General features: G+C 59.6%; 2 protein-coding genes across 12 annotated transcripts in view; one reads left to right on the forward strand and one right to left on the reverse strand.

Moving 5' to 3' along the window:
• PIK3CD (phosphatidylinositol-4,5-bisphosphate 3-kinase catalytic subunit delta) overlaps nt 1-21,337 on the forward strand; it is a 47,602-nt gene extending 26,265 nt beyond the window's left edge. For 4 of the 8 annotated variants that reach the window (XM_016163577.2, XM_016163578.2, XM_036228377.1 and 1 more), the window contains 22 exons: nt 8,574-8,746; nt 10,643-10,871; nt 10,971-11,200; nt 11,572-11,751; nt 12,059-12,208; nt 12,620-12,709; nt 13,737-13,958; nt 14,562-14,658; nt 14,750-14,880; nt 15,390-15,440; nt 15,527-15,694; nt 15,787-15,908; nt 16,082-16,225; nt 16,385-16,484; nt 16,617-16,795; nt 16,873-16,985; nt 17,188-17,266; nt 17,790-17,957; nt 18,398-18,521; nt 18,682-18,827; nt 19,069-19,201; nt 19,635-21,337. In XM_016163577.2, the coding sequence (XP_016019063.1) occupies nt 8,606-8,746; nt 10,643-10,871; nt 10,971-11,200; nt 11,572-11,751; nt 12,059-12,208; nt 12,620-12,709; nt 13,737-13,958; nt 14,562-14,658; nt 14,750-14,880; nt 15,390-15,440; nt 15,527-15,694; nt 15,787-15,908; nt 16,082-16,225; nt 16,385-16,484; nt 16,617-16,795; nt 16,873-16,985; nt 17,188-17,266; nt 17,790-17,957; nt 18,398-18,521; nt 18,682-18,827; nt 19,069-19,201; nt 19,635-19,772 (3,135 nt within the window). In that variant the 5' untranslated portion in view covers nt 8,574-8,605 and the 3' untranslated portion in view covers nt 19,773-21,337. Of the gene's footprint in view, nt 1-3,765; nt 3,791-8,573; nt 8,747-10,642; nt 10,872-10,970; nt 11,201-11,571; nt 11,752-12,058; nt 12,209-12,619; nt 12,710-13,736; nt 13,959-14,561; nt 14,659-14,749; nt 14,881-15,389; nt 15,441-15,526; nt 15,695-15,786; nt 15,909-16,081; nt 16,226-16,384; nt 16,485-16,616; nt 16,796-16,872; nt 16,986-17,187; nt 17,267-17,789; nt 17,958-18,397; nt 18,522-18,681; nt 18,828-19,068; nt 19,202-19,634 lie in introns of those variants that run through there. The other 4 variants (XM_036228382.1, XM_036228393.1, XM_036228389.1 and 1 more) reach the window with 4 other exon arrangements.
• Nucleotides 21,338-22,338: 1,001 nt separating this feature from the next.
• Nucleotides 22,339-26,641, reverse strand: part of CLSTN1 (calsyntenin 1) — a 55,031-nt gene continuing 50,728 nt past the window's right edge. For all 4 annotated transcript variants that reach the window (XM_036228415.1, XM_036228419.1, XM_036228406.1 and 1 more), the window contains 7 exons: nt 26,409-26,557; nt 25,911-26,137; nt 25,340-25,510; nt 24,804-24,949; nt 23,803-23,938; nt 23,296-23,480; nt 22,339-22,980 (listed from right to left, as the gene is read on the reverse strand). In XM_036228415.1, coding sequence (XP_036084308.1) covers nt 22,786-22,980; nt 23,296-23,480; nt 23,803-23,938; nt 24,804-24,949; nt 25,340-25,510; nt 25,911-26,137; nt 26,409-26,557 — 1,209 coding nt within the window. In that variant the 3' untranslated portion in view covers nt 22,339-22,785. The remainder of the gene's footprint in view (nt 22,981-23,295; nt 23,481-23,802; nt 23,939-24,803; nt 24,950-25,339; nt 25,511-25,910; nt 26,138-26,408; nt 26,558-26,641) is intronic.

The raw sequence follows: 26,641 nt of genomic DNA on the forward strand, positions 1-26,641 counted from the left end.
AACATTTTAGTTGTGAGTAATTTTACAAATCATCTGCTTGCATAACTTTCCCAGATAAAAGTCATTATTATGACAGCCATGTCCACCCATAACATAGCTGTTTTCATTTTCTCTCTGCTTTCTGAAATGTTTTGTTCACAAACGTGTTGTGTAAGGTAAATGCGTGTGCATTTTAGTGTCGTTTACTGGGGGGAGAGCTTGCAGTTCTGTGTAATGTGCACAAGTGTCAAATGAGTGCATTCACTCAACCGTTAAGTTAACGTGGGGCACTGTTGGGCCATTTCCTTATTATTTTTGATTTATCACTTTCACAAATAATACCACAGTCAATATTTTTTTTTGCATATAGCATTCCTTTAACTTTGAATTGCTTTCTTAGGACAATGCCTGAATTCCCCAAATTACCAGATCTGAGATCAGGCATTTTTTCTATTAATTTTGATGTGTAGCGTCTGGGGACTCCACCTGGCGCAGGCCCAAGCCTCCCCTCCCCCCAAGGTGGGCCATGAACTGACCCTCGTAAGGGATAGTTGGGATAGAATTTTTTGCAGGGTAGTTGGCTCTTTTTTATCCGATGGCAGCAGGAGTCAGAAGTCTTTTTTCCCCTCCAATATAGAACAGAATTTCCAGAAACCCACACCTCTCACCTTTGATGTCTGTCTTGGTTTTCCCCAACTGAGGATTTTTTTTTTCTTTTTAAATATTCAAATTAAAACTTACCGTCCTATTAAAAAGTATAGCCTCATGGGAGATACATTTTAAGTGGGAGAGAGTAAAAATAAAAGAAGAAAAGAAGAAGTTTGAAACAGAGAGGCAGAAGTGAGCAGACCAGACACCAGGCGTGAGGCCGTCCGTGGCCCGGTTTACCTTCCGAGCAGACACTGTTCTTCCATCCATTCTCCTCCTAAACTCCTCCGACCCCTTCTTCTCCTGTGGTGGGAGCCGGGGTGTCAGACACCCCTCCAGACAAGCCCTTTCTTTCTAGTCCTGGGCATGGACTGTGGCATGTCTGTCTTGCCCGGCCTCTGGCTTCCGGAGCTTCCTGTCCTGCTCCCTTTTTGAGGACATGTTCCCCACCTGCGCTGACCACCACGGGACAGTAGCTTTGCATTCCGTGACCTTGGCGGCGCTGCGTGTGTTGGATTTGCCAGGCGTCCGTCTTGCTGTGGCTAATGGCTGTGGTCTCCGGGCAGCTGTAGCCCGGGGCCACCCCGCGAGACACACCGAGATGGTCCCCATGAAAGGCGTACTTTGGGAGGACAGCACGTCCATCCTGAAACTGTGCCTGTCGGGGCCCCTGGACTGTTTGCTCTTCCTTCTGTTCTGTGGATTTGGTTCTCTCTCGAGCTTTTTAGGGACAAGGAGCTTCAAAGCTGGGGAGCTGGGGTGCCTGCTCCTCAGCAAAAGCAGAGGCTCAGGGCGTCGTGTGGCTTGCAGGGCCCAGTGCGGTTCCTCGTTCCCTCCGGCCTTCCAGCTGCCCCCTGGGGCCGGGGCTGATGGCTTCCCACTCCCATGCTTGCCTCCCTCCCTCCCTCCCGTTTTCCTCACAGCCGCCAAAGCGATCTTCCTTGTAGAGTATAAAATCCCGTCATCTCGGTCCCGCACTCCAAATGCCCCAGCAGCTTCCAGGTCCACCGACGGCGAAACCTGACCTCCTCGCGTGGCCCACGGCCCACCCGCCTCACTGTCCCCTCGCCCTGGGACTCCCGACTCCCAGCTCCCAGTGCCTGCTCTCCTGCCTCAGGACCTTTGCACTTCCCATTCCCGGAACCTGGTTCGTAGAGCTTTCCTGGATCCTTCTCATCACCGGGGCCTCGGCTCCGCTGTGATCCTGCCCGAAGATGCTCCTGGACAAGGGAGGCGCCCCCTGCCAGCCCCTTTCTGTTGCACCCCTACCGTCTGAAATCAGCCCGCCCAGTCATCGTTCTTTTCCTTCTTCGCTTTTCTCTCATTAGAACAAAAACTCCACGAGAGCGGGGATGGGTCCTGCCCCATTCCCCATGCTCAGATCAGTATTCATTGAATGAATGAATGACCAGGACTTGGGGCTTGCAGCCTTCTGGGACAAAGAGGGGCGCTTCGCATCCTTTCCCGCCGAGGGTCTCCAGGAGGATGGGTGGCTGAAGGATCGCTGGGGCTTTTCCTAGCTTCCAGAGCAGGGGCTGGTTTCTAGAAGGCTCCTTTAAGGCAGACATGCAGGGGCCCTTCCGGGAAGCGGGCGCTCTGGGTAAAGCACCGTCCACTCCGCTTCTGAAGTGCCCACTTGCCACAGAAGTTGGGCGATAGGCAAAGTGTCCATTTCACTCCCCGTGAGAGGGCAGCTGGGAAGCAACACTTGAGGAGAAGGACTTTTCGAGGCTGAGAAGTACCTGAAAATAAATAAACCCAGGTCACGAGGCCCGACGCGGATGCCGCCCCATTCGGCACGGTGCGAAAGGCCGGCCTGTGGGCCCGGCTCCTTGTCACGGCTGGTCTTGTGTCCTCCCAGCCTCAGTTGGTGGTAGACACCTGGCGTATGCGTATAAACCACCTTCTAGACGTTTCTGAGGCTCCTTCTCTTGAGCCACAGGTGTTGCACAGATGTTTTGTCCCAGAGTTAGTCATCATCTCTCTCCACAGGCAGATCCACAGGAATGACCTGGCGAGACCTTCACATTCCTGCTCTAGAGAGACTTCTGGAGGCTCATGGCATGTTTTGCCTAGGGCATCCTCAGGGAGAAGATGTTTATTGTATAAATAAACAGGACACACTTCTCTATTCCCTGCTGCCTGTCCCCTACATAGAGCTTGCTGCGGGTGACTCATGCGCTGCCTTGGGAAGCTACTCCCCAGGACATGTGACTGTAGCCCCAGAAAGCCTGCCTTTATGTTGACAAAGACTGGGCAGCAGCTCCTGGTCCGAGCGTCAGCCACGTCGGCGATGGCCACTGGGAAGATGAAGTCTGACAGATGTGGGAGTGGCCAGCTCAGAGCCCCAGGGCATTGGCGTTTCAGAGGGAATGAAAGGGATTCTTCGGCAGTGTCCAGCTTGGGACAGGCCACCAGCCAGCAGCTCTGCTAGCCCAGGGGACTCTAGATGGGCCGCGACCTCATTCTCAGTCTGGAGGGAGTGTTCGTGGCTCTGGGATACTGCATCCTTGGCTTGCCTTCCTTCTGAGAAATATGTTACCCCCCCCCCCCCCCCGATCCCTCACCCCCGAAGCTGCCAGCTGGGAAGGATGATGGCAGCATAAGCACTTTGACTGAGATCTTCGGTTAACTCCTCTGCTGGCTGCTCAGGACTCCGGAAGTCAGACCCCCTCAGACATTCTCAGCTGGAGAAACTGTCCCTGACCTTGGGCCAGAGGAAGTTCATCTAAGAACATCTAAGAGCAACTTGCAAAGGGATGGCGTGGTTCTATGATAGACACCCACAGCCGGGGCTGCTTCTGTGGATCGTCTGGCCAGAGCGGGAAGGTGAAAAGAATTGGGTGCCTTCCCTCCCAGGTCTCCTAGATATTTTATTAATGATTCAGATATGGACTGACAGAAGTCTGCCTCAGGAATCTGGGTGACTCAGAGTGAGGAAGGGTTACTCATGGTTCATTTTCGCTTGATTCCACTCTAGAGCCTTGAGGGTGGTCCTGGCCCTTTCTTAGCCTCTGTCTCTCGGCCATGTGACCTGTCCCCACGGCTCCACCTCTGTGTGTCACCTCCAGACCCCGAATTATATCTTTGTGACCCTAGAGACCTCTCCCCTGAGCTCCAAACTGGGGACCTTACCCTTCGGCTGTCTTCACTGGGTTGTTCAGTAAGTAGCTTCGATTCAGCACGTCCGGAGTGTGGCCCTTGCTGTTTTACTGCTCCGCCCCCTCCCCCCAGATCTGTTTCTCCCTTACACTTTCCCGTCTTGGTAAATTCCCACCACCCGCCTAATCTCCCAAGCCTAAACCTGGCTGGCAGCCTTACCTCTTCCCTCACTGTCCCACATCCCATCCACCCAAGCTCCGAAATATATCTGATTCTCTCCCCAGCTCCAGCTCCTTCTCCTGGGTCCGGCCACTCTTGTCGGTGGCACAAGCTCCCACTGTCCCCTGCTCACCTGCTTGCTTCCTCCAGCATTTCCACACACGCGGCTCCCTCGCCTCAAACTTGCCTCCCGGGCTGCCCGTCACTCTGAGGTGCTGCCCTTGTTCTCAGGGCCCCACAGGACTCGGTCCCTGCTCACCTCTCGAACCACCTCATCCCACGCCGTCCCCTCCCTGCCCCCAGCCGAGGCTCTGGGGTGGCCCGCCTTCTCGCAGCTCTGGGTGGGCCCGGCACACTCTGCCCCTCCACGCTGCTGTGCGCTCCTCGGAGGCACGTTTCCCAGCCCCTCTTCTCAGTCACGTCACCTTCTGATATGCTGCCCGCTGCACCGATACGACACGTGATCGTCACCATTCTTCCCTGCCGTGTACGCGGGTGCGTCTCCCTTCTCAGGGTGGGGGTGGGGGAGGCTGATACACATTGAGGCTGAGCAAACGAGAGTGTGGTGCCTAGAACGTTCCTCTACAGTTGGCCTGCCAGGTCCCATCTGGAAGCACCAGACTTTGGCAAAAGAGTCTAAAAAATGCATCGTAAGGAAGAACGGTCAAAGGCCCTGGGGCCACAGCTGGAAGCGTCGACAGATACAACTCCGTGTGCCTCGAAGACAGCGCAGAGGACAGGGGCTGACCCTGAGAGGCCAGCCAGTTTCCAAGGAAAGAACTTGGTAAACACTAGACGGTTCCCAAAATGGAATGTGTTGCTGTATCAATGGATACTTTCAGCTTTAAGGGACCAAAAAACTCAAACTCAAACTATGTTGAAAAAAAAAACTAAGTAAAACAATGGAGATTCATTGGCTGACCGAACTGACAAGTTCAGGGAGAGAGGCTAGCTTCAGGCACGGCTGGATCCAGGACATTGAAGGATGGCCTCGGGACCCCGCTTGTACTATGCTTTCCCCCATGCTGGGCTCCTCAGGTTCCACCCCTAAGGGCAGCAGGTGGTCACCAGCAGCCATGTCATCTGCTGCCCGAGGAGGAAGTCTCCATGTAAGTCCATATGTCAAAACCCATTATGCTAATTTGCTATTCACATGCCCCTCCTGGAATCCCCGTAGCCCAGAGACGCTGTACGATGATTGGCTGAGCCTAAGTCTCACTCCCGCTTCCAATGGCCAGGGGACCTTCAGGGCTCTGGTTGGCTGGGCTTGGGTCCCAGGCAACGCCAGTGTCCAGGAGTGAAGTCAGTGCATCAGAACCACATGGGCCGGGGGCATGCTGAGTTTGTGAAAATTAAAGTCTCTAGCTTCCAGATCAAGAAACCAAAAATTGCCAGCACCCACGTGCCCCTTTCCCCCAGAGTAACAGCCCTCCCCGAGGGGGAAGCCCCGTCCGTTCTGCCAACATAGTGTTGTCTTGCCCTTGCTTGTTACGTAACTGGAGTCACGAGCACCGGCTCCTCTGTACCTGGCTTCTTTCGCTCACCTTCGCATTTGCGAGACGCATTTGTATTGCTCTGCGTGTTTGTAGGTCACTCGTTCTCGCTGCTGTAGAACTTCCTGTTGGGAGAGGGCACCGCAATTTATTTTGCCATTCTACGGCTGACATGCGTTTAGGAAGGTTCCGAGGCTGTTAGGAATCGCAATGCCGCGGGTGCTCTTGGGCTCATCTTCGGTGCACGTGGACTTGCATTTCCGGGGGGTGTATACCTAGGAGGGGCATTGCTGGGTCAAGGGGCATACGTGTGTTCTGCTTTAGTTGGTACTGTCAGTTTTCCTGTGCTTGTACTAACCTGCATTCTTGGAGCAGTTTTAAAGTCCCCGGATTAGCTGACATCTGTGTCCCGCACATACTGCGGAGCAGTGATGAGTCTGGGCTTCACAGAGACTTGGGGCTTGTTAGCAGCTGGACCATGGGTCCTGGGCCCACATAGAGGGAAGACGTTTCTGCTCTCTCCCATCCCCTCTCTGGCATTTGGTTGCGTCCTGCCCACGCCATCCCGAGTCTTCCTCTCTTAGTTTTTCACACCGCAGTATTTCCCTGCATCCCAGATGGATGTGTGGTGAAGGCTCCGTTTCCACAGCGCTAAGGGGCAGGGGAAGGAGGGCGCGTCTGTCTTGGAGCCCCGTCTGTCCCTTCGGCTGGAGTCCCGGGGAGCTCATGCCTCACAGGTTCATCTCGGCCTCAGGTCACATGGCCCAAGGAGCCCCTGAGTCCCCGAGCTTGGCCAGAGCACTTGCAGCAGCGGTCCCCAGCCTTTGTGGCACCAGGGACCGGTGCTCCTATGAGAATCTAATGCCTGAGGATCCGAGGTGGAGCTGAGGCCGTGATGCTAGCGCTGGGGAGCGGCCGCAGATACAGACCGGCTGACTCTTCGCTCGCTGGCCCGCCTCTCATCTCCTGCCATGTGGCCTGGTTCCTAACAGGCCACAGACTGGAACCAGTCCGCAGCCCAGGGATTGGGGACCCCTGACATACAGCATTGTGAGTGGGTTCTCCAGGAGTCCTGACTAGCCCCAACATTTTAAGTCAAAAAGAAAGCCTTTGGCCCAGCCATTCTCAGAAAGAGGAACCCAAAGTAGGATGTGGTTTTACAATCAGGGGAAGTGGATCCGCGCCGTGGTGGCCGCGTAGGGCAATGTGCAGTCCCGCTGCTCCCAGCGGCTTCCGCGTCCCACCGAGGCCCAGGCCCGGGCTTGCTCGTGAGCCCGTGACGTCCACGTCTGGAAGCGGCCTGTTGCTTTCCTTTCCCTTCTAACAGAGCTGTTCTTTTCCGCTGTAAAACAAAATTTAAAAAGGGGGTGAAAAGATGGCTTGTTCTAGGAGAAGATGTTTCCAGCTCCTTTAATCAGCCAAAGGAATTCAATCTCGAGTATAAAAAAGAAGCCCTACGAACTAATAAGAAAAACGAAAACCCCATAGAAAAAATGGGCAGAGTTTTATAAGCAGGCTATCAGGAGAAGATGCATGTTTCGTGGAAACGCAGATTAAAATAGCGAGGGCATTTCACGCCCATCAGGTCGGCAGAAGTGAGTGAGTTTAACGATATCGCGTGCTGGTGAGGCCGAGATGAAGCGCGTGCCCCGGACCCGCAGACCCGGCTGCCGCCAGCCGCGCGTGGTCCTTGAGGCCCCGAACTGTGGACCCTGTGACTGAGGAGCAACATTTCTGAACTTTTAATTTAATTTTAATTCATTGAACTGTGAGAATGAATACTTGATTCACTTATCTGAAAACTTAAAAGTGTATCTGGAACGACTTGTGTCTGCGAACCTACTCTTTCACCAGTCAGTTGTGTGAAGTCTACCTACAGATGAAGATTTCCGATGAAAAATCTAGAATTGCAGTGTGCTCTACATGTGAAGCAGATTTTAGACTTAACGCCAACGAAGTTTTAAAAATCTCCTTAGTAATTTTTCTATATCGATAACATTGAAATGACGATATTTTGAATCCATTGGGTTAAATATATCACTAAGCTTAATTTTGTCTGTGTCTTTTTTCCCACTGTGGCTGCTGGTAACTTTGACATTACAGATACGGTTTACATTATGACATTGGACAACATTCATCTAGACTCTGACATGTGCGCGAGGAAACGTGAGCAAGAATACATGTCGTAGCATCATTCATAATAACCAAAAAGAGTAGAAACAAACCTTGAGGTTCGTCAACAAGAGAAGTTGGGTAAATAAATCGTGGTTTATTTACACGGTGCAATGCCACACAAGAAGTAAAATGAATGAACTAGAGCTACATGTTATCAGCATAGCCGGATCTAAGGAACGTAAGCAAGTTGCAAAAGACTGTTTATACAAAGTTCTCGAGCATGCAAAAATATTGGAAATTGTTTGTGGATACACATTAGTATAATGAAAGTATACACACATGCATGGGAATTATAAACAATCAGGATGTAGGTGGTAGCAACCTGAAGCCGGTAAACGTGGGGCGGGTGCCGAGGCAGGCACCCGGAGTGGGGAAGACGCTGGAAGACCTTTCGTCGTGTCTGTAACAGTTCGTTACTTAACTAGGGGGTAGGTGTGACTGAGGGGTTTGGTATGATTGAGATATTTCAACAAATTGTTTGACGGCCAAAGCCATTGTTCAGCCACTCGGTTTCCGGTTAGAGAGTTTCAAAGAACTGTAGCCTTCGGTCCTTCTCGAGTCTCAGGTTGTCACACCAGTGTCCTGCCATCTAGTGTCTTCGCCAGCTGGTGGCCATGGCGAGATCTACCACAAGTGTGTGTTCCCGAGAAAGAGTGATTTGGAATGGAATCGGTCTCTTGGTGTCTTGAGTTTGAGCCACTGCTGTCGAGATGCAGACAGAGAGCCTGCCTGTAAGAGATTGGCAGCTCAGCCCAGCGGTGGCCTGGGTCTGTAGGAGCCACTAGCCACCCCAGGCCGGACAAGGCCCAGAGAGGTGGCCTTTGGATGCCCACGGGCCGGGCCGAGACTCCTTCCTGAGCTGTCAGAGGTCCTGACATCCTGTTTTTCAAAGGGTCCTTTCCAAGGACTTACCTAGTACACCTGCGGGGGCTCATTTTGCCTTTGCTTCCTTTTCAGAACAACTGGTGTCTGAGAAGTAAAAAAGCAGGATGCCCCCAGGGGTTGACTGCCCCATGGAATTCTGGACCAAGGAGGAGAATCAGAACGTGGCAGTTGACTTCTTGCTGCCCACGGGGGTCTACCTGAACTTCCCTGTGTCCCGAAATGCCAACCTCAGCACCATCAAGAAGGTACGATCTTAACCTTAAAACTAATCCTCGGAGTTTGGAGCTCAGAGAGAAAGACGAACAAACTTGCACTCACATGCATAGTTTATCAGATTTGCCATCCTCAAATATGCATTTTAAAAGATCGATGATATCCAAGAATTGTTTAAAAACTTGCTGGTGGAGTCCACCTAGCATTCCGAGTTCAGTTTCCCCCAGGATCCGTGCACATCCCTCCGCCTGCACTAGATTTCAGGGGGGTGTCAGGGTGTAGTTCCCACGTGGCCTTTCATTCTCTCCACGGCTGCACCCTCATTTTTGGAACTACACCCCATCCATGGCCGCTTAAGCATTTTATTGGTCTTTTGTCTTTTGGAGCTGTCGTCCTAGTAAACATCATCTTTGGAAATGGTTTTGTCTTGTTGAATAATTTTCAGGGTGAATTACTGAGCCAAAAGAGTAGACGTCTGGATAGTATTTGGTAGCTACTGTCTCGTGACCTTTCGAAGGGAGTATTCTGCTTAAAAAGTGTGGCATTTAATGGGTCATGCCAGAGGGCAAGACCTTAGCTCAGAATTTTAAAAGCAGGAAAAAAAAAAAAAGAGAGAGAATGGACCATTCTTGAGGTTTTTTTGTTTTGTTTTGTTTTGTTTTAATCTTTCTTTCCTGGGAAATTTAAAAAAAAAAAATTTTTTTTTTTTTCCCGTTTCAAAAGTAATGTGGACACATTGAAATTTAGGAACATGAGAAAAAGTAGGAGAAAAGTATCTACGATCTGGCCACATGTTACTGTTACCTGTTTTCTTTTTTTATAGATATACAATGTAGTGTTGTTTTTGTGGTAATTCTCATTATGAACTGTTATATTCATTTATTTCTGAGTTGACATTATAACATCTTTTTCATGTTATTAAGTTTATCTAAATACCATCTTCAGGTTAATCTTATTCATCTGCTTACAGAGCTATAAATGCATGTTATTCAAATGAGAACACTGCTCAAACGTAAGACCGCAGTCCCACCCTGAGTCTACTTCGGTTTCTTCACATGTTCATTTATTCTGGGGGCCGGATAGTAAACATTCCAGGCTTTGCTGGGCTTGTGGTATTTGTCCCAACTACCAACTCTGCCCCGAAGAGTGAAGGCGGCTTGGGACACTATGTAAATGATGGGCGTGGCTGCCTTCAGGAGTCTGGTGTACCACATCCCGCTCTATGTAATTAATATGTGTATTATTGTTGTTTTTATGAAATGGGCTTGAATTCCATTCGCTGTTGTACAGCTTGGTTTTTTCCCCCCACGTAATGATGCGTCTTGGAGCACTCTGTCACACAGGTACCCCTAGGTTCTGGGTCCCATCCCATGCTCTCCCTTGGCGTTGACGGGCCATAATTACCCATCCCCCCAAGGAAGAAACGCAGGGGCATTCTCCCGCGTCCCTCTTCACTGTGACATAGTGGCAACACCTTTGCACTACAGCGTGACCGTCGGATGCAGCTCCAGCGATTCTTAGGGGCACCACGCCCCGAGGCCACACCTGCCACAGAGGGTTTTATGGCCCCCCTCAGTTCAACTTTTCTAACTTAGGGCACCGAGCCCCAGATGATTAGCTGGGGGTGTCTGGAGGTCATGGTCAGTGGGCCGTCTCTCAGAGTAACCTGGAGGGGAGACCGTAGGACTCGGTTCCAGATTCTAGTGCATGCCTGGCACCCTTCACAGGAATGGGGACTCCTGGTGCCCCACGTGGGCATGGCTCCAGGGCTCTGGAGAGGGCAGCGGTCTTGGGGTCTTGCCCTTGCCCTCCTGTCAGGGTCGTGCAGGCCGGGACGCCCAGACTGAGGCCAGCCTCTACCCACCTCCCAGCTCCCTGGGGCCCCGCCTGCCTCGGTCGGAGGGGCTGACGGCCACTGTCCCTCTCAGGTGTTGTGGCACCGAGCCCAGTATGAGCCGCTGTTCCACATGCTCAGCGACCCCGAGGCCTACGTGTTCACCTGTGTCAACCAGACTGCGGAGCAGCAGGAGCTGGAGGACGAGCAGCGGCGGCTGTGTGACATCCAGCCCTTCCTGCCGGTCCTACGCCTGGTGGCCCGTGAGGGCGACAGGGTGAAGAAGCTCATCAACTCGCAGATCAGCCTTCTCATCGGCAAAGGTACCCGGCCGGGGTGGGCCGCGTGGTCCAGGCGGCCCTGCCTGCCCGGGGCACGGCCCCTGGCCCCCCACGCTGACTGAGCCCCTCCCCGCCTCTCAGGCCTCCACGAGTTTGACTCTTTGCGCGACCCGGAAGTGAACGACTTTCGAGCCAAGATGCGCCAGTTCTGCGAGGAGGCGGCCGCCCGCCGCCAGCAGCTGGGCTGGGAGGCCTGGCTGCAGTACAGCTTCCCCCTGCAGCTGGAGCCCTCGGCTCGCACCTGGGGGCCTGGCACCCTGCGCGTCCCCAGCCGGGCCCTTCTGGTCAACGTCAAGTTCGAGGGCAGTGAGGTGAGCCGTGCGTGGCTCCTGCCGGGGCCGCACCCAGGTCACTGTGTCCATGGGGGACGCTGCCCCCGTGAGACTCCCCGGTCCCCTCCAGCCCACTCTCCCTCCCAATAGCATCAGATGCTATTTGTGAGGTATCCATGCATGCGAGGGACTCAGCCAAACATTCCACCGGGCAGGTTTGACTAGGCAGAATGACCAGACGGCCTTGGCCATCGGTCTGTTCATCCGTCCAACAACTGTTTCCTGGGTACCGGCCGTGCGCCTCTGTCAGACCCCGCCCTCTCAGGGCTCACATTCAGGGGGCAGCGGGCCCACCCCTGCGCCCCAGGACCCCGCGGGCCCTCCACAGGCAGACTCTCCCTCCCCCCCAGGAGAGCTTCACCTTCCAGGTGTCCAGCAAGGATGTGCCCTTGTCGCTGATGGCCTGTGCCCTCCGGAAGAAGGCCACCGTCTTCCGGCAGTCCCCAGTGGAGCAGCCCGAGGACTACGCCCTGCAGGTGAACGGCAAGCACGAGTACCTGTACGGCAGCTACCCCCTCTGCCAGTTCCAGGTGAGGGCCGAGGGCGGGGCCTGGGGGCCTGGGTTCCCCGCGGCCTGGGCTGGGGTCTAGTGGGGGTTGGGGGACCTGGGTCTTTGCCCCCTCTTGAGCCCGATAAGCCAGGCCTTTGGGAGTCACAGTGAGAGTGCCCCCTGCTGAGCCGGCCCTCTTATGAACATGGGGAGGTGGGTGGGGCCAGGCAGGGCCAGCAGGAGAGGTCAGAAGGGCCGGAGGCAGGCAGTGGTCAGCGTGGGGGGTGCCCCGGGCAGCCAGGGAGGGCCGGGCCTCCCGCCGGCCGCTCACTGCACCCGCATCTCAGTACATCTGCAGCTGCCTGCACAGCGGGCTGACCCCCCACCTGACGATGGTGCATTCCTCCTCCATCCTGGCCATGCGGGACGAGCAGAGCGACCCTGCCCCCCAAGTCCAAAAGCCGCGCACCAAACCGCCCCCCATCCCCATGAAGAAGGTGAGCCGGCGCCTTCCTCCCCCCTCCCCTCCTCCCTTCCTCCCATCTGTTGTCCAGCCAGAGCCCCCTGGGCAATGTCCCAGGCCGGTGGCAGGTCCAGGGGCCCCTCATCTCATGCCCCTTGGCTGGTCAGCCTGTGAGCTTGGCAGCCAAAGCAGCTGGCTGACCGCGGACATGCCGGGCCAGAGGCCTGTCCGAACTGCCCGAGGCAGTCTGCGGCCTGAGCTCAGGAGTGTGGCCCAGGCCACCAGGGCAGCAGGTTTTCTGGCGAAGGATGGCGTTGGGAGCAGGGAGCTGAGCCTCGTCACAAACCTGCAACGCTCTCACCCCGCCCCCAAGAGCCACCCAGCCTCTGCGTCCGCGTGCCCTGGTGGTGCCCTAATGGCCCTGCTTCTCCCCTCCGCTGCCCAGCCCTCCTCCGTGTCCCTGTGGTCCTTGGAGCAACCCTTCTGCATCCAGCTGATCCAGGGCAGCAAAGTGAATGCCGACGAGCGGATGAAGGTAGGAGCTCCTGAGCCGGAGGGGGGAGCGGGTGTTTTTTTGCACAAACAAGGTGGCTGTGGCCTGTAGGGGCAAGAGGAAGAAGGGGGGGGGGTCACATGAAAGCCACCTGACCACATTACCCAGCATCCCTGACTGGGGTGGTTGTGAGCTGCTTCAAAACAGGAAGGGGGGAGGGGAGCAGGCCGCCGGCCAGAGAGGTGGATTCGTAGAAACCCGGCCCAGTGAGTTCTGGGTACTTGACTCTGGAGGTTGTGGGGCCAGGCCCAGCCCAGGGACATGAGAAACCACAGTCGGGGAGTGACAGGAGTTGGAAGAGGGGCCGCTCCAGCTGGGCCGGGCACCTTGGGACGGCCGGGGGTCGCAGGTGTGGGGGAGGAGGGCGTGCAGCACGTGCTCGACCCCAAGGGGCCAAGCCCACTTCCGAGCTGGTCACATGCCCCGTCCCCCCAGCTCTTGGGACAGCCTGCAAGGTCCGGGTCTCATTGTCCCATTTGCAAGATGTGAAGCCGGGGTCTCTTTGGGGAGCCCTTTTGTCGGGGTCGTTTTGCAGGCAGGCGCGTCTGGGTTCCCCTGGTGGAATCCTGGGGTACCAGGCAAAGGCAGCTTTCAGGCTGGGCTGTCACGGCAGAGCTGGGGGACGCAGGGCCGGTGTTCACGCACCGTTCAATCCTTCCCAACCACAGAGGCTCCTAGCTGTGGAGGGGGCCCGTGGGCGTCAGAGTCAAAGAGTCCCTGGAGTTCCCGAGGCCCCGATGAGGGCCCCATGGTGTCAGTGGGGAGCTGAGACCCGGTGCCTGCGCACGGCCCCCTGCGCCCCTCCCTTCACCCCTGGATCCCCACCTCGTGGCCGCTCCGCCCACCCAGGCTGGCAGCATCCCCCCCTTCCACGTGGGACGTGGGATGCGGACCCATTTGGAATGAGGACATTTCACGAGATTCTGGCCTCAGGCGGGTGGGAGAACTTGGGAGGGGAAAAGGGACCCGGGCCCCTGCCGCCTGTCACCTGTGCCCGCACCTTCGCCAGCTGGTGGTGCAGGCGGGGCTGTTCCACGGCAACGAGACGCTGTGCAAGACGGTGTCCAGCTCCGAGGTGAACGTGTGCTCGGAGCCCGTGTGGAAGCAGCGCCTGGAGTTCGACATCAACGTCTGCGACCTGCCGCGCATGGCCCGCCTCTGCTTCGCGCTGTACGCCGTCATCGAGAAGGCCAAGAAGGCCCGCTCCACCAAGAAGAAGTCCAAGAAGGCGGTGGGTGGGGCCGCGGGGAGGCTGGGGCCAGGCCTCAGAGGGCCGGTGCACTCCCTGCTGGGCCCAGGCCAGCCCTGCAGCCCCCCGGGCGCCACGGAGCCTGAGGACACCACCCTCCCACCCTGGCTGCGGCCCCGTGGTGTGACGGCTCTGGGTTCCTGGGCTCGGGAGCAGGGCAGCTCTGAGCCTGGGCCTTCGGTCCTTGGGGGAACCTGGAGGCAGCTGCCTGGGGTGCAAGGACAGATCGCTGTCCTCACAGAGAGCCGGGGAGCCTGAGTCAGCAGTTGGCCAGGAAAGCAGTGGTGGTTGGGCACTGAGTCACCAGGCCCCGGATGTGACTGACCGCTGAGCCATGCTGACTCCTCCATAGCTGAGCGGGGCAGCTTTCTGGGGCCAGTGTGGTTCGTTTGGGGGTTCCTCCAGAAGCCAGGAGTGGGGATGCAGCTGCAGCAGAAGGGAACCGAGAGGTGGCCAGCCTTGCTGGCTTCCTCACGGGGAGTCTGGGTGCGGGCGGGGAAGCCGGCCTGGAGGCTGGGCGCAGCCGTCAGAGGAGCGAGGGGTTAGTGCCGGGTGCTGGCCGTGACGCGCCTCGTTCTCTCCCAGGACTGCCCCATCGCCTGGGCTAACCTCACCCTGTTCGACTACAAGGACCAGCTCAAGACGGGCGAATGCTGCCTCTACATGTGGCCCTCTGTCCCAGGTGGGCCTAGGCCAGGAGGGAGGGGTGCGTGGGGCGGGGTGTCCCCGACGTGAGGCATCGCTCCTGCAACTCCATCTGTCCCTGTGTCCAGACGAGAAGGGGGAGCTGCTGAACCCCACGGGAACCGTGCGAAGCAACCCCAACACCGAGAGTGCTGCCGCCCTGATCATCTGTCTCCCCGAGGTGGCCCCCCACCCTGTGTACTACCCTGCCCTGGACAAGGTCAGTGAGGGCCCCCGGCCACTGGGGCCCGGGACCCACCCTGTTCGGAGGCTGGGCGACTGAAGGCGAATTTCGTGATGCTGCCTCTGGGGCTCCCCGGGGTATGGTCCCTGCACCCTATGAGTTGCCCCGGGTAGGCCCCAGTTCGCCACACGTATTTGGGGACTTTCTTGACTCTCTGTAGTCCTCATGTGCCTTAGAGCTGTGGTCCTCAACCGGGGGCCACGTTGCCCCCAGGGGACCTCAGGCAATGTCCAAAGACATTTTTGGTTGTCACATTCAGTGGGAGAGATGCCCCTGGCTTCTCGCGGGTGGAGGCCAGGGATGCCCGACAGTGCCCGGACAGCGTTTGGACAGGGATGCCCACCTCCGAGAGTCACTGGCCAGCTGTGCTGCCGCCTGCGCCGGGGCCTCGCCGTCTGGCCCGGGCCCGGGGGCCTCTGCTGACCGGGGCGTCGCCGTCTGGCCGGGGCCCGGGAGCCTCTGCTGACCGGGGCCTCTTTCCGCAGATCCTGGAACTGGGGCGGCACGGGGAGCACGGCCGCTTCACGGAGGAGGAGGTGAGGGGGGCACCGCGGGCCGGGGGGCGACGAGCCTGGCCCTGGCGCGGGGCCGGCTGCAGCCCTCACCTGCCTGCGCCCCTCAGCAGCTGCAGCTGCGGGAAATCCTGGAGCGGCGGGCGTCGGGGGAGCTGTACGAGCACGAGAAGGACCTGGTGTGGAAGATGCGGCACGAGGTGCAGGAGCGCTTTCCGGAGGCGCTGGCCCGGCTGCTGCTGGTCACCAAGTGGAACAAGCACGAGGACGTGGCCCAGGTGGGCTGCGGGGGGGGGGCCTGGGGGCGGGGGCCGCCGCGGGTCAGGCCCGGTCTCCGCCCGCCCCGCACCCTGACCGCCAGCTCCCCCAGATGCTCTACCTGCTCTGCTCCTGGCCCGAGCTGCCCGTCCTGAGCGCCCTGGAGCTGCTGGACTCCAGCTTCCCTGACCGCCACGTGGGCTCCTTCGCCATCAAGTCCTTGCGGAAGCTCACGTGAGTCCCCGCCCCCCCCCCCCCGGCTTCACCCCGAATGCCCGGCAGTGGGCCTTGGCTGAGGGCCCGCTCTGGAGGCCGGCCCCTCGCCCCGGCCCTGTCCCCCACGCTGGCCACAGACCCCTGTCCCGAGCCATGATGCTCCAGGCACTAGCCACCTCCCCTCTCTGCAGGGACGACGAGCTCTTCCAGTACCTGCTGCAGCTGGTGCAGGTGCTCAAGTACGAGTCCTACCTCGACTGCGAACTCGCCAAATTCCTGCTGGACCGGGCCCTGGCCAACCGCAAGATCGGCCACTTCCTCTTCTGGCACCTCCGGTAGCTGGACTGCCCCGGCCCCTGCATCTCCCTGGGAGGCCGAGAGGAGGAGGGTTGCCTGCCGGCCTCGCGTCTCCGCCCGCCTGGGCATCCCGTTTGGGCCCCGGGGCGCTGTGCGGCCCCGCCAGGTGAGGCTCAGCTGCTTCCCCCTCCCTCCAGCTCCGAGATGCACGTGCCGTCGGTGGCCCTGCGCTTCGGCCTCATCATGGAAGCCTACTGCAGGGGCAGCACCCACCACATGAAGGTGCTGATGAAGCAGGTGAGGCCCAGGGCCCAGCGCCCTCACCCCAGGCTGGGCTCCACCTCTGGGCAGGGTCAGCCAGGCCCCTTCCGAATCACCGAGGCTGCCCCGCCAGGCCTGCCCATGCCGCCCTCCTGTCCTCCTGTCCAGGGGGAAGCGCTCAGCAAACTGAAGGCCCTGAACGACTTTGTCAAAGTGAGCTCCCAGAAGAGCCCCAAGCCCCAGACCAAGGAGCTGTTGCACCTGTGCATGCGCCAGGAGACCTACCTGGAGGCCCTCTCCCACCTGCAGTCCCCACTCGACCCCAGCACCCTGCTGGCTGAAGTCTGGTGAGCCCCGGCTCGGGCCTCCTCCTGCCCCCCGAGGCCCGCGGAGGGGCCCCTGCTGACCGCCCTGTGCCCGGCAGTGTGGAACAGTGCACCTTCATGGACTCCAAGATGAAGCCGCTGTGGGTCATGTACAGCAACGAGGAGGCAGGCAGCGAGGGCAGCGTGGGCATCATCTTCAAGAATGGGGACGGTGAGCAGGCCAGGCCCCTGGGGGGACCTGCTGAGCCCTTGGCCTCGTCTCACCGAGCCTGCACTGCCCTCAGGGGACCCTGGGGGGTGGCTTCGGAGGGTGAGCAGAGGGGAAGTCCCAGGACTCTGGGGCCTGGGCATGGCGGGGGGGTGGAGAACCCACTGGAAACTCATGCGTTTCCTTCCGGGGCTGGGGGGCACAGACCTCCGGCAGGACATGCTGACTCTGCAGATGATCCAGCTCATGGACGTTCTGTGGAAGCAGGAGGGCTTGGACCTGAGGTGAGGAGCCCATCGTGCGTCTGTCCCTGCGCCAGGCCCAAGACCCTGTCCCTTTGGAAGGGTCCCCTGCCAAAGCTGACATTACCACCTCAGGAAAAACGGCGGTTCTAAGACGAGCAGGGTGCAGATCATTACCAAGGCCAAGAGGGTGGTGATAGGGCCATACGGAGAGGGTGGAGGCCGGCTCTGGCCCAGCATGTCTCGCCACTGTTCCCTGTGCCCCAAGCATCCGTGGCTTCCTGCCCCTTGTCCTTCCAAGCCAGTGGCCTTTTCTCTCTGAGCCACCGTGAACTCGGCCGTGGTGCTGGCCTTTGCTCCGCGTCTTGGATGCTGGCACCAACGTCTCCAGAGAGCCTGCCCCGGGGCCCCAGGAGTCACGGGCTCCTCCCCAGCTGCCGCAACCCCGCTCAGCAACTCGAGTAGCATCTCCTGTGGCTAGTTTAGGTGTGGCGCTCAGCCCCAGGGACAGCCCCTGACCACGGCATTTGCCTGTCCCCCCGCCCGCCCCCTGCCACCTGGCTAGGATGACCCCCTACGGCTGCCTCTCCACGGGGGACCGCACGGGCCTCATTGAGGTGGTGCTGCACTCGGACACCATCGCCAACATCCAGCTGAACAAGAGCAACATGGCGGCCACGGCCGCCTTCAACAAGGACGCCCTGCTCAACTGGCTCAAGTCCAAGAACCCCGGGTAGGTTTCGGGCCTCGGGGACAGGTGACATGTGCGGTGTGGGAGTCGAAGGCGAAGGCAAGGGCCTGTGACAGTCTCGTGGCTTCTTGGCTCAGCCGGGGACCAGCCGTGTTGTGCCTGTGGCGGGGTGGGGTGGGGTCCCTGTCCCCCATGTTTTCAGCCATCTATCACCATGTAACAAATACCCCGCGCTTGGGGACGTAAAGCCACCACCATTTATTGTTGTTGGTTCAGACATTGTCAGCTCGAGCTGTCTCGGCTGGTGGCTCTGCTGCCGGGGTCGCTTGCCCTCCGGCAGCTTTGCTGGGCCCGGGCTGGCTGTCCACCGCGCCCTGCTGCGTGTGGCCTGTCCCCGCTGGATCCTCGGCTGCCCCGCATGGCAGCAGGGAGGGCTCAGGAGCTGCTGTGACTCAGGCCATGGTTTCATGTCTCCCCCCCAGGGAGGCCCTGGATCGTGCCATCGAGGAGTTCACCCTCTCCTGCGCTGGCTACTGTGTGGCCACCTATGTGCTGGGCATCGGAGACCGGCACAGCGACAACATCATGATCCGCGAGAACGGGCAGGTGCGGCGGGGCGGGGGCCGCGTGGGGGGCGGGCAGGCCACGCCTGTCTGCCGGCTCAGCCTTTCTGCCCTCGGCTGGAGGGAGAGGCCCCGCCCAGCCCTTCGGCTCCCTGCCGCTCCATCCTGGCCCCCTCTCAGCCTTCGCCCTTCTCTTCCCGTAGCTCTTCCACATCGACTTTGGCCACTTTCTGGGGAACTTCAAGACCAAGTTTGGAATCAACCGTGAGCGAGTCCCATTCATCCTCACCTATGACTTCGTCCATGTGATCCAGCAGGGGAAGACTAATAATAGTGAGAAATTTGAAAGGTGAGGGTGTCTCAGACCCCCTGAAATGGCCCTCGTGCCCGGGGCCCCCAGACAAGGTGCAGGGAGGGGACCTCGGCTCAGCCGGCCCTTGGAGGAGGCCTGGGTTCTGCAGGAGGAGGCAGGCCGGGGCTGGGGTCACTTAGGGCTGTTTTCAGGGCGAGGGCGGGCCGCCCGCGGCTGGGGTGGGCGTGGCCGGTGGGGTGGGCGTGGCCGGCTGGACCCAGGGCCCGCCTCCCCGCAGGTTTCGCGGCTACTGCGAGAGGGCCTACACCATCCTGCGGCGCCACGGGCTGCTCTTCCTCCACCTCTTCGCCCTGATGCGGGCGGCAGGCCTGCCTGAGCTCAGCTGCTCCAAGGACATCCAGTATCTCAAGGTAAAGGCCAGGGCGGGGCCCCGCCAGGCGGGAGACCGTGGAGGCCCAGGCTTCCCAAGGCCTGTCTCCCAGCAGCATGATCTGGGCCTCCCCTGCCGCCCCCCCACTACGACTGTGGTGGACCTCACAGGGCGCCCCTGACTCGCATGTCCCTCTCGCTGGCCGGGACCCAGCATTGGGGTCTGATGCAAGCGGCCGGAGGTAGTCCCGGTTTCGAGAGTGGCATCTTATTTGGAGAGTGGGTCAGGGGGCCCATTTTGGTTTGGCATCGAAATAATGAGCTCTTCCATGGGAAGTGCTGGGTGGCCATCTCCTGACGCTTCACGCACTTCTTTTAGGAGGGAATTGAAAATACGCAGAGGGAGGCGGGAGGGGTCGCCCTGCCCGCCCGGCAGGGGCCAGGCCCTCACTGCTCCCGGTGGTTTCGCCCCAGGACTCCCTGGCGTTGGGGAAGACGGAGGAGGAGGCGCTAAAGCACTTCCGAGTGAAGTTTAACGAGGCCCTCCGGGAGAGCTGGAAAACCAAAGTGAACTGGCTGGCCCACAACGTGTCCAAAGATAACAGGCAATAGCAGCCGACCCGACAGCACTGACCCCTCCACGCCCGGCCGACTGATGAGCAAACCTCCGATCCTGGGATCCTGGGAACGGGCCCTTGTCCCCGGGCCTCAAGGCCTGCACTGCACCCCTGATGGGAAGGAACCTACACAACTGCCTTTTGTTTACACTGGTTATTTATTTATGACTTGAAATGTTTCAGGAACTCAACAGCCATAAATGGAAATGCATCCTTAGTGCGGGGGAGGGGTGTTGCCCTTGGCCTCCCCCTACCCCCCGCCCCCATCAGAGCCCTGGGCTTTGATGAGAAGACACTGAGGTGGACAAGTGGAGGCGGCACCCTGTGCAGGGTTATAACCCAGCGTCTTCCAGCTGGCCATCTGGACCCAGCAGACGCTTCTCCCCACCGGGGAGCCGGCCCGCGTCCCAGGCTCCCACTGGCCCGCGTGGGTCTTAGCACCTGGCGGTTACCTGGTGCCTGCTGTCTGGACAGGCACCCTCGCCTGCGTTCACCCCTCCACCTCCGTGCTGTTAACCGAATTCTGGGCAGCTCCCAGAGGAAGCCTGGTACCCTCTACATTCAGGGATGCTTGCTTTTCACTTTTAAAGTGACTCTTGGGTACGGGAATTCTCTCATTTCTCTGCTGTAAAGCGATTTTGTTTGCGGGTAAAAAGTAAACTATTCACTGAACCTCTGTGGCTCGGGAGAACGGCCTCGGCTCCCGTAAAGTATAATACATACTGGTCCTCGAGACACATTACAAAGATTTGAGCTTGATTTAGCTCATTTTGGTCATGGATCAAGGCAAAAGCAGGTCAGAATGTTTTGTGCGATTACCGGTATGCCGCCTCTTAAAGCAGGTTTCAAGGGCGGACCTGAGGTCTCCCAGGACTCCCGCCTTTTAAGGCTGGCTGTGAGCAGCAGGTACCAGAGGTGTGAGTTAGGGTGTGATAGAAACTTCCTCTGACGGTACTTTGCTTGGTGTGGGTCAGACTTAGCCGTAGGCGGATCTGGGGAGCTCTAGACATGCAGGTTCCTGGGCCTTCTACCTTCTGAAGCTGGCTCTAGGGATGGGGCTGGAGACCTGGGCCTTAGAAGCCCACGGGGATCCTGCTGTATTAGCTGCTGGCTTGGGACCTACCAGGCTACACTGCTGATGTCGCAAAGGCCTCGCGAGGCTCCATCGAGCCAGGAGCAGCTGCCCTGTCCGCAGCCCAGGGGCCGACTCCGTCTTGGTTAGAAGCAGCGGGGCAACCGTGTCTCCCCCGGAGCACCACTGACTCCCTGTTCCCGAGCAGGTGCTGAGTGCCGCAGACCCAGCTCACCTGTGAGTCTCCCCGTTATTTATGTAAACGAGGCAGCTCCCTGGCGCACACGCTGCACGTACAGAGCGATTTCTGGCGGGCGCTTGGCCCATGAGCCTGGTGGGGAGAACGGTGTCTATTTTTTAAAAAACCATTTCATGTTTCTTGTGTATGGGGAAGGTGGTAACTGCTAGAGGCTGAGGGCCGGCACCCTGTGAAACTTTGAAATGAGAGGCAAAATCAGATGGAAAGAAATAAAAGCCCTTTTATGTTACGTTGTCGGCTCAAAAAAAAAAAAAGAAACGAGGAACGCGGGATTAAAAACTAACGAGACGGAAGCAGACACTCTCCACCGCAGTTAGAACCAGAACTTTATTACAGCGGAGATGCTTTCTGACCTAGCGACATACACATCGGAGAGGCTGGGCTCGCGCGGACGCCTCGTCTCCGCGACGGCGCCGTCCACTGTCGGAGCAGCGGCCACGGGGACGACACGCAGAGGGAGGGCCGCACGCGACGGAGACGGCGGGCGGCGGCCTCGCGACTAGCAGTGACGGTCGCAGAACGGGATTCGAAGTTATTCCCCCCCACCCCCCGTTTTAGAAATCTAAAATTGTACATGTAAATTAAAAACAAAGTGCTGTAGGGGCTTCGGCTCGGGGCCGTCCTCTCCCCTTCGCCACCAAGCTCGGCAGCGGGCGCCTCACTCCTGGCGAGTGGCCGTCACCCCTGGGGTTCCGGGGTGGGCAGGAGAGCACCTTGCAGGAATCTAGTTCTTTGCCTTCGGGCCGCGGCACGTCCCTTCAGGGAACCTGCTCCCCGACCCGAGCGTGGGTCACCCCAGCCTGCCGCTGTCCCCGGACCAGGCGGCCGTACGGCTGGCACCGCTGTGTCACCCACACGTCCTCTTGCCGGCAAGGACACACATCTAAGTGAACCCAGGGCTGCGCACAGGAAGTCCCGGTGCCTGCACGGGGAGCTGTGTGCAAGAGCCCGGGGACCCCAGCTCCCCACCCCGCTGCCACACGGGAAACAGGCAGAGCCCCAGAGACAGGGCTCCTGGTCTGGTCCCCTCCCACCAAGCAGCACACCGGTCCCTGTCCCCGACTGCCCTGGCCACCCACCAAACCGACACCCGAGGGCGGGAACTGTCCCCCTGCCCCTTCCTCCTTGTGGGGGGTGGGGGGGAGGTGGCGGCAGCCCCCTGGTTCCCCTGCACCCAGGCTCTCGCCCTCGCCTGCATTCCCATCCTGGGTTACACTAACACAGAGGACGTGCGGAGTCCCAATTTATTTACAAAATATTAAAAAGTTCATCATCTACATATTAACCCCCGTTCTGCCATTTTATACATGCACTAGCTTGGAAAAAGTAAAAATTTTTAAAAAAAGAAAACGGAAAGGGATTACCCGGTGGGAGTGAGTGACTTCAACCCCTTGTCAGTGAGTCCGGTCACTGCGGCTTTCCTGGGGGCGGCAGGAGGGGGCCACGCAGAGTGAGGAGACGGGAGAGCGCAGGTGTCAGCCCCTCACATAACTTAAGGGAGATCCAGGCGGGGGTGGGGGGGCCTAGGGTCCTACGCGCCAAGCACGGCAGACGGTCGGCAAGGGGGGTCCGCAGACCTACTGGCCGGAATGATTTGTACATCGTGGACCCTTGGGGCTGCTCGCCGGTGGCAACGGCCCTCAGGTGGGAGGCAGGCGAGGAGGGCGCGGCCGCAGCTCAGTAGCTGAGGGTGGAGTCGTCCCACTCCAGCTGCTGCTGCCGGCTCGCGGCCTGCCGGTCCCCGTGCTCCCCGCCCTCCTCCTCGCTGCTCTCCGACTCGGCGCTCGTGAGGTCGTCGTCCTCGCCGTCCTCGCTCTCCTCCTCCTCCTCCTCCTCCTCCTCCCCCTCGCTGCTGTGCTGGTCCTCGTACGTCTGACAAAGAGACAGCCCCGTGAGGCCAGGGACCCCCCGTGCCCCACGGCAGCGAGAGGGCAGGACCGCGCCGGACGCCGACTCAGGGTCTGTGCACGTGGGCAGCGTGCGTCTGCGCTCTTATTCGGTGGCATGACCTTGAACATGCCTCTGGGCCTCGGTTTACCCTCTCGGGGGACAGGGCCACCTGCGCCCCACAGAGCATGCACGTGCAGCATGCAGACGTGGAGGTGCCGTGGTGCTCCTCTGAGGTAAGCCCGGCTTTGCCCCGGCCTGCAGAGGGTTCTCGGTCACGGTGCACCCGTCCGCGCCTACCTCCATGGGGTTCACGGTGATGGTCAAGGCGGAGTCGTCCCAGTCCATCTCGTTCTCCTTGCCGGCGTCTTGGTCCCGCATGGTCCGCTGATGAGCGGCCCGGATCCGGAACACCCCCAGGATGATCATGAAAACCAAGAAGCTGACACACACCACGATCACGACGGTCGCCGTGCTGGGGACAACTGCAGAGAGAGACACACGGACGGGGCTGTGGCGACGGACCCTGAGCCGGGGCCGCCAGGCCCTGACCTCCTCCGCAGACGCCGCACGCTCCGCCTGACCCCTGGGGGACAGGACAAGGGCTACAGAAGCACGGCACAGGCTCGAGATCAGGGGCAAGGGCCAGTACGTCCAGCAGTGCTCTAGCTCCCTGTGCGACGGGGACTAACGGCCTGAGTGGCCGTAGGCGGCTGTTCTGGGCAGGGGCTGGGCTCCCGGCAGGGAGGGGAGAGGGGTGTCCGCCCAGAGCCTCCCTGAGGTCAGGGCTCCGCCCCACAGTGCTACCTGCAAAGGGGTGCGGGTTGGCCAGGTTGTGGCCCGACAGGTCCACGAAGGAGCGATGCTCGGGGTGAACGAACTGCGGCTGCGCGGCCATGTGGCTGGCGTGCTCCACGGGGCTGGCCGTGTGGATCACGCTCACCTGCAGCAGAGACACAACGGCAGCCCGAATGCTGAGGCGGACACGGGGCGTCGGCACTCAGAAACCACTGCAAAGCCTGACACGCCGCACGTCCGCGGGTCGCGTCTCTGTTCTAGTTCGTTTTGATCGTGTTTTGTGAAAGAATCTGTCCACGGTACACTGGCAGCACCGCGACACCGCCGGCCCTCCCCCCTCCTCCCCAAGGCCACGGCCACGCGGACGGGCGCGAAGCAGCCGTTTCTTTCCTTTATAACTGTCACTCTTTGGCTCAGGTCAAATACTCGTCAGTTCTGCTTGGAAGTCACGGTGGAGACATTTAAAATTGCTTTGGGTCCCTGTCCCCACACCACAGGGGCCGAGTGGTAACGGAGCTGCGATGTGGGCCCCTGAAGATTTCAGAGGAGGACGGGTGCCCTCCGGCCACCGTGGCCCGAGTCACCACCACGGGCTCGGCAGGCGGCAGCCCTGCCTGGGGCTGCCCCGCGTCGGTGGCCCTCACCTGGGCCAAAGGTTCACCCACAGCAGGGCCGCTGTCTACAGCTACGAACAGCCTCCGCCTCCCTGGCCTCCGCTCTAACGCGCTGTCCAACCTCAAGAAACCACCTTTCCCCTGTCCCTCGCTCTGCACCACCTCCCGATCCCAAGGTCCCTCACGCCCTCGGGCTGAGGCTGCCTGTCATAGGGGACCACGGCACGGCACCCCGCCCGTCCACATGTCTCCTACCCCCCTACCCGCACAGGTCTGATTCACCACAGGCCCCTGGGACGAACCCAAACAGCTGCCACCACAAATGCCCTAAAAACTGGAGTTGGCGAACATCAGGGCCGTGCACAGGGCCTTTCTCCACGGAAGCCCCGCACTCACCTCCACCTGAAATTCATTGCTGACGTAGCGTCCATTCAGCTCCGAGCAGACGAGCTTGAACTTCCGGTCGAGCAAGGACCTGGAATGCCAGTTCCGATAGCGCAGGAGGTGCAAGACCTCCTCGTAGCTGGCCATGGTGTCCACGCCTGCAGGTGGACGTGAGAATCCGGTCTGGTGGCGGAGGCTGGGAGCAGGGCCAGGGCCGGACCAGGGCCAAGGCAGGCCGCAGAGAGGCGCCCGGGCCGCCTGGGCCAGCCCGCCACACGTCCTGGCTCTCGACCGCAGGAGCAAGTGCAAAGCGTGCGTGTGTTGGGGCAGGGGGGGGCTCCCTCCCGGGCTCTGCTGCCACACGCCTGACTTCCACCTCCTGTGAGGGCAGGACGCGGGGCAGCGCCTGGACATCCTCATCCCGCTGGGGAGGATGTGTGTCGCTGGCACTGACCCTGGTTAGCCGCCCAACTCCCATCTCCTCCCTGACACTGAGTTCCCGATGGGGGCAAGGTTCGGCGCCCCGAGACTGGCGGGCCCCCCCTCACCTGTGAACGTCATGCCCAGGCCAGAGCTGCTCGCCTCGATGCCCCTGTGCTGCAGGCGGGCCGCGTCCACCTCCAGGCTCTCCCACTCCGGGCTCAGCTCCTCCCCCTCCACAGTGACCTCGCAGGAGTCCAGGTCGTGCACGACCTCCTCAGACACCAGGGACTCTTGAACTGCGAAAACAGCCCACCCAAGAGTAGCAGAGGCTGCGGAACCCAGGGCGGCTCGTCCGCAAAGTCACAGAGGCCTTCTAAGGACAGGCGACGGAGGAACGGGAGAGTCGGTTTCGAGAAAAGGGGCACTCGCATCCAGGAGCACTGGCCACTGGGAAGGCCTGCGATGGAGGCGCAGCTCCAGGTGCGAGACATTGAGTGTCTCCTGCAACAGGGTCGCCCTCGAGCTCCTCGGGGACAGCGAAGGCCCCTCCAGGTGGGTTCCCCAAGGCAGAATGCGCTCTGGCCCCGGCCAGATTGCAGAGGCACACCCAGAGGCACCCACACCTCCTGAACCCCCGAGAAGAAGGGCCCGTGTGGGCAGTGGGGTCCCCGCCGCCCCAGGAACAGGGGCTGTCACCTGTGGGGTCCTCGTCCCCTTCACCATCGGGCTCCACTTCCCGCGTGATGGTGCTGATGATGCGGAGCTCGGGGAAGAGGAAAACCCCCTCCGCGCTTTCAAACTCGGAAGCCGCTCGAGCAAAGTGGTGGACGCCGCTCAGGCTGATCTTGGGCTCCTCGGGCTGCAAAACCATCACGGAGCTGTCGACCAGGGGGACTGAGATGCAGGCGGCCTCGTTAAAACACCTGCCGGCGGGGAAGGGAAGGCAAGGTCAGGGCTCCGAGGGGCAGGCGGAGGTGGCCCACACGGACGCCACAAATACGGACGACAGTGGCCACTCCCGGGATGTGCCCCCAAACACCACTGAAAGACATCATCGCTCAGACCTGCTGGGAATGAGTGACAGCCACCGTTCCTTACAGAAGGGAGGTGGGGTCGTCTAAACACCTGCGCACACACGTTTCCTTCTCGAGGATCAGCGAGCCAAAACAGTTCCTGTGAAGAGTCGGCGGGTACCTGACCGTGCTGCTGAGTTTGAGCCTCCGGATCCCAGGTGTGGGGAACTGCCGGGAGTTCAGGTAGGCGACGTGCTGCGCGGCCTTCTCCAGCTCCCTGACATCCTCTCCCGCCAAGGTCAGCACTGACTGGCTGGGGTTGGCTTCGATCTGCAGTCGTGCCGGGTGGAGAGAGGAGAGGCATGAGGTTCTGACTGCAAGAGCCGAGATCAGCAGCGCTCTGGCCCAGAGGAC

The sequence above is a fragment of the Rousettus aegyptiacus genome, unplaced genomic scaffold (assembly GCF_014176215.1).
Source record: "Rousettus aegyptiacus isolate mRouAeg1 unplaced genomic scaffold, mRouAeg1.p scaffold_m13_p_1, whole genome shotgun sequence".
Lineage (NCBI taxonomy): Eukaryota > Metazoa > Chordata > Mammalia > Chiroptera > Pteropodidae > Rousettus > Rousettus aegyptiacus.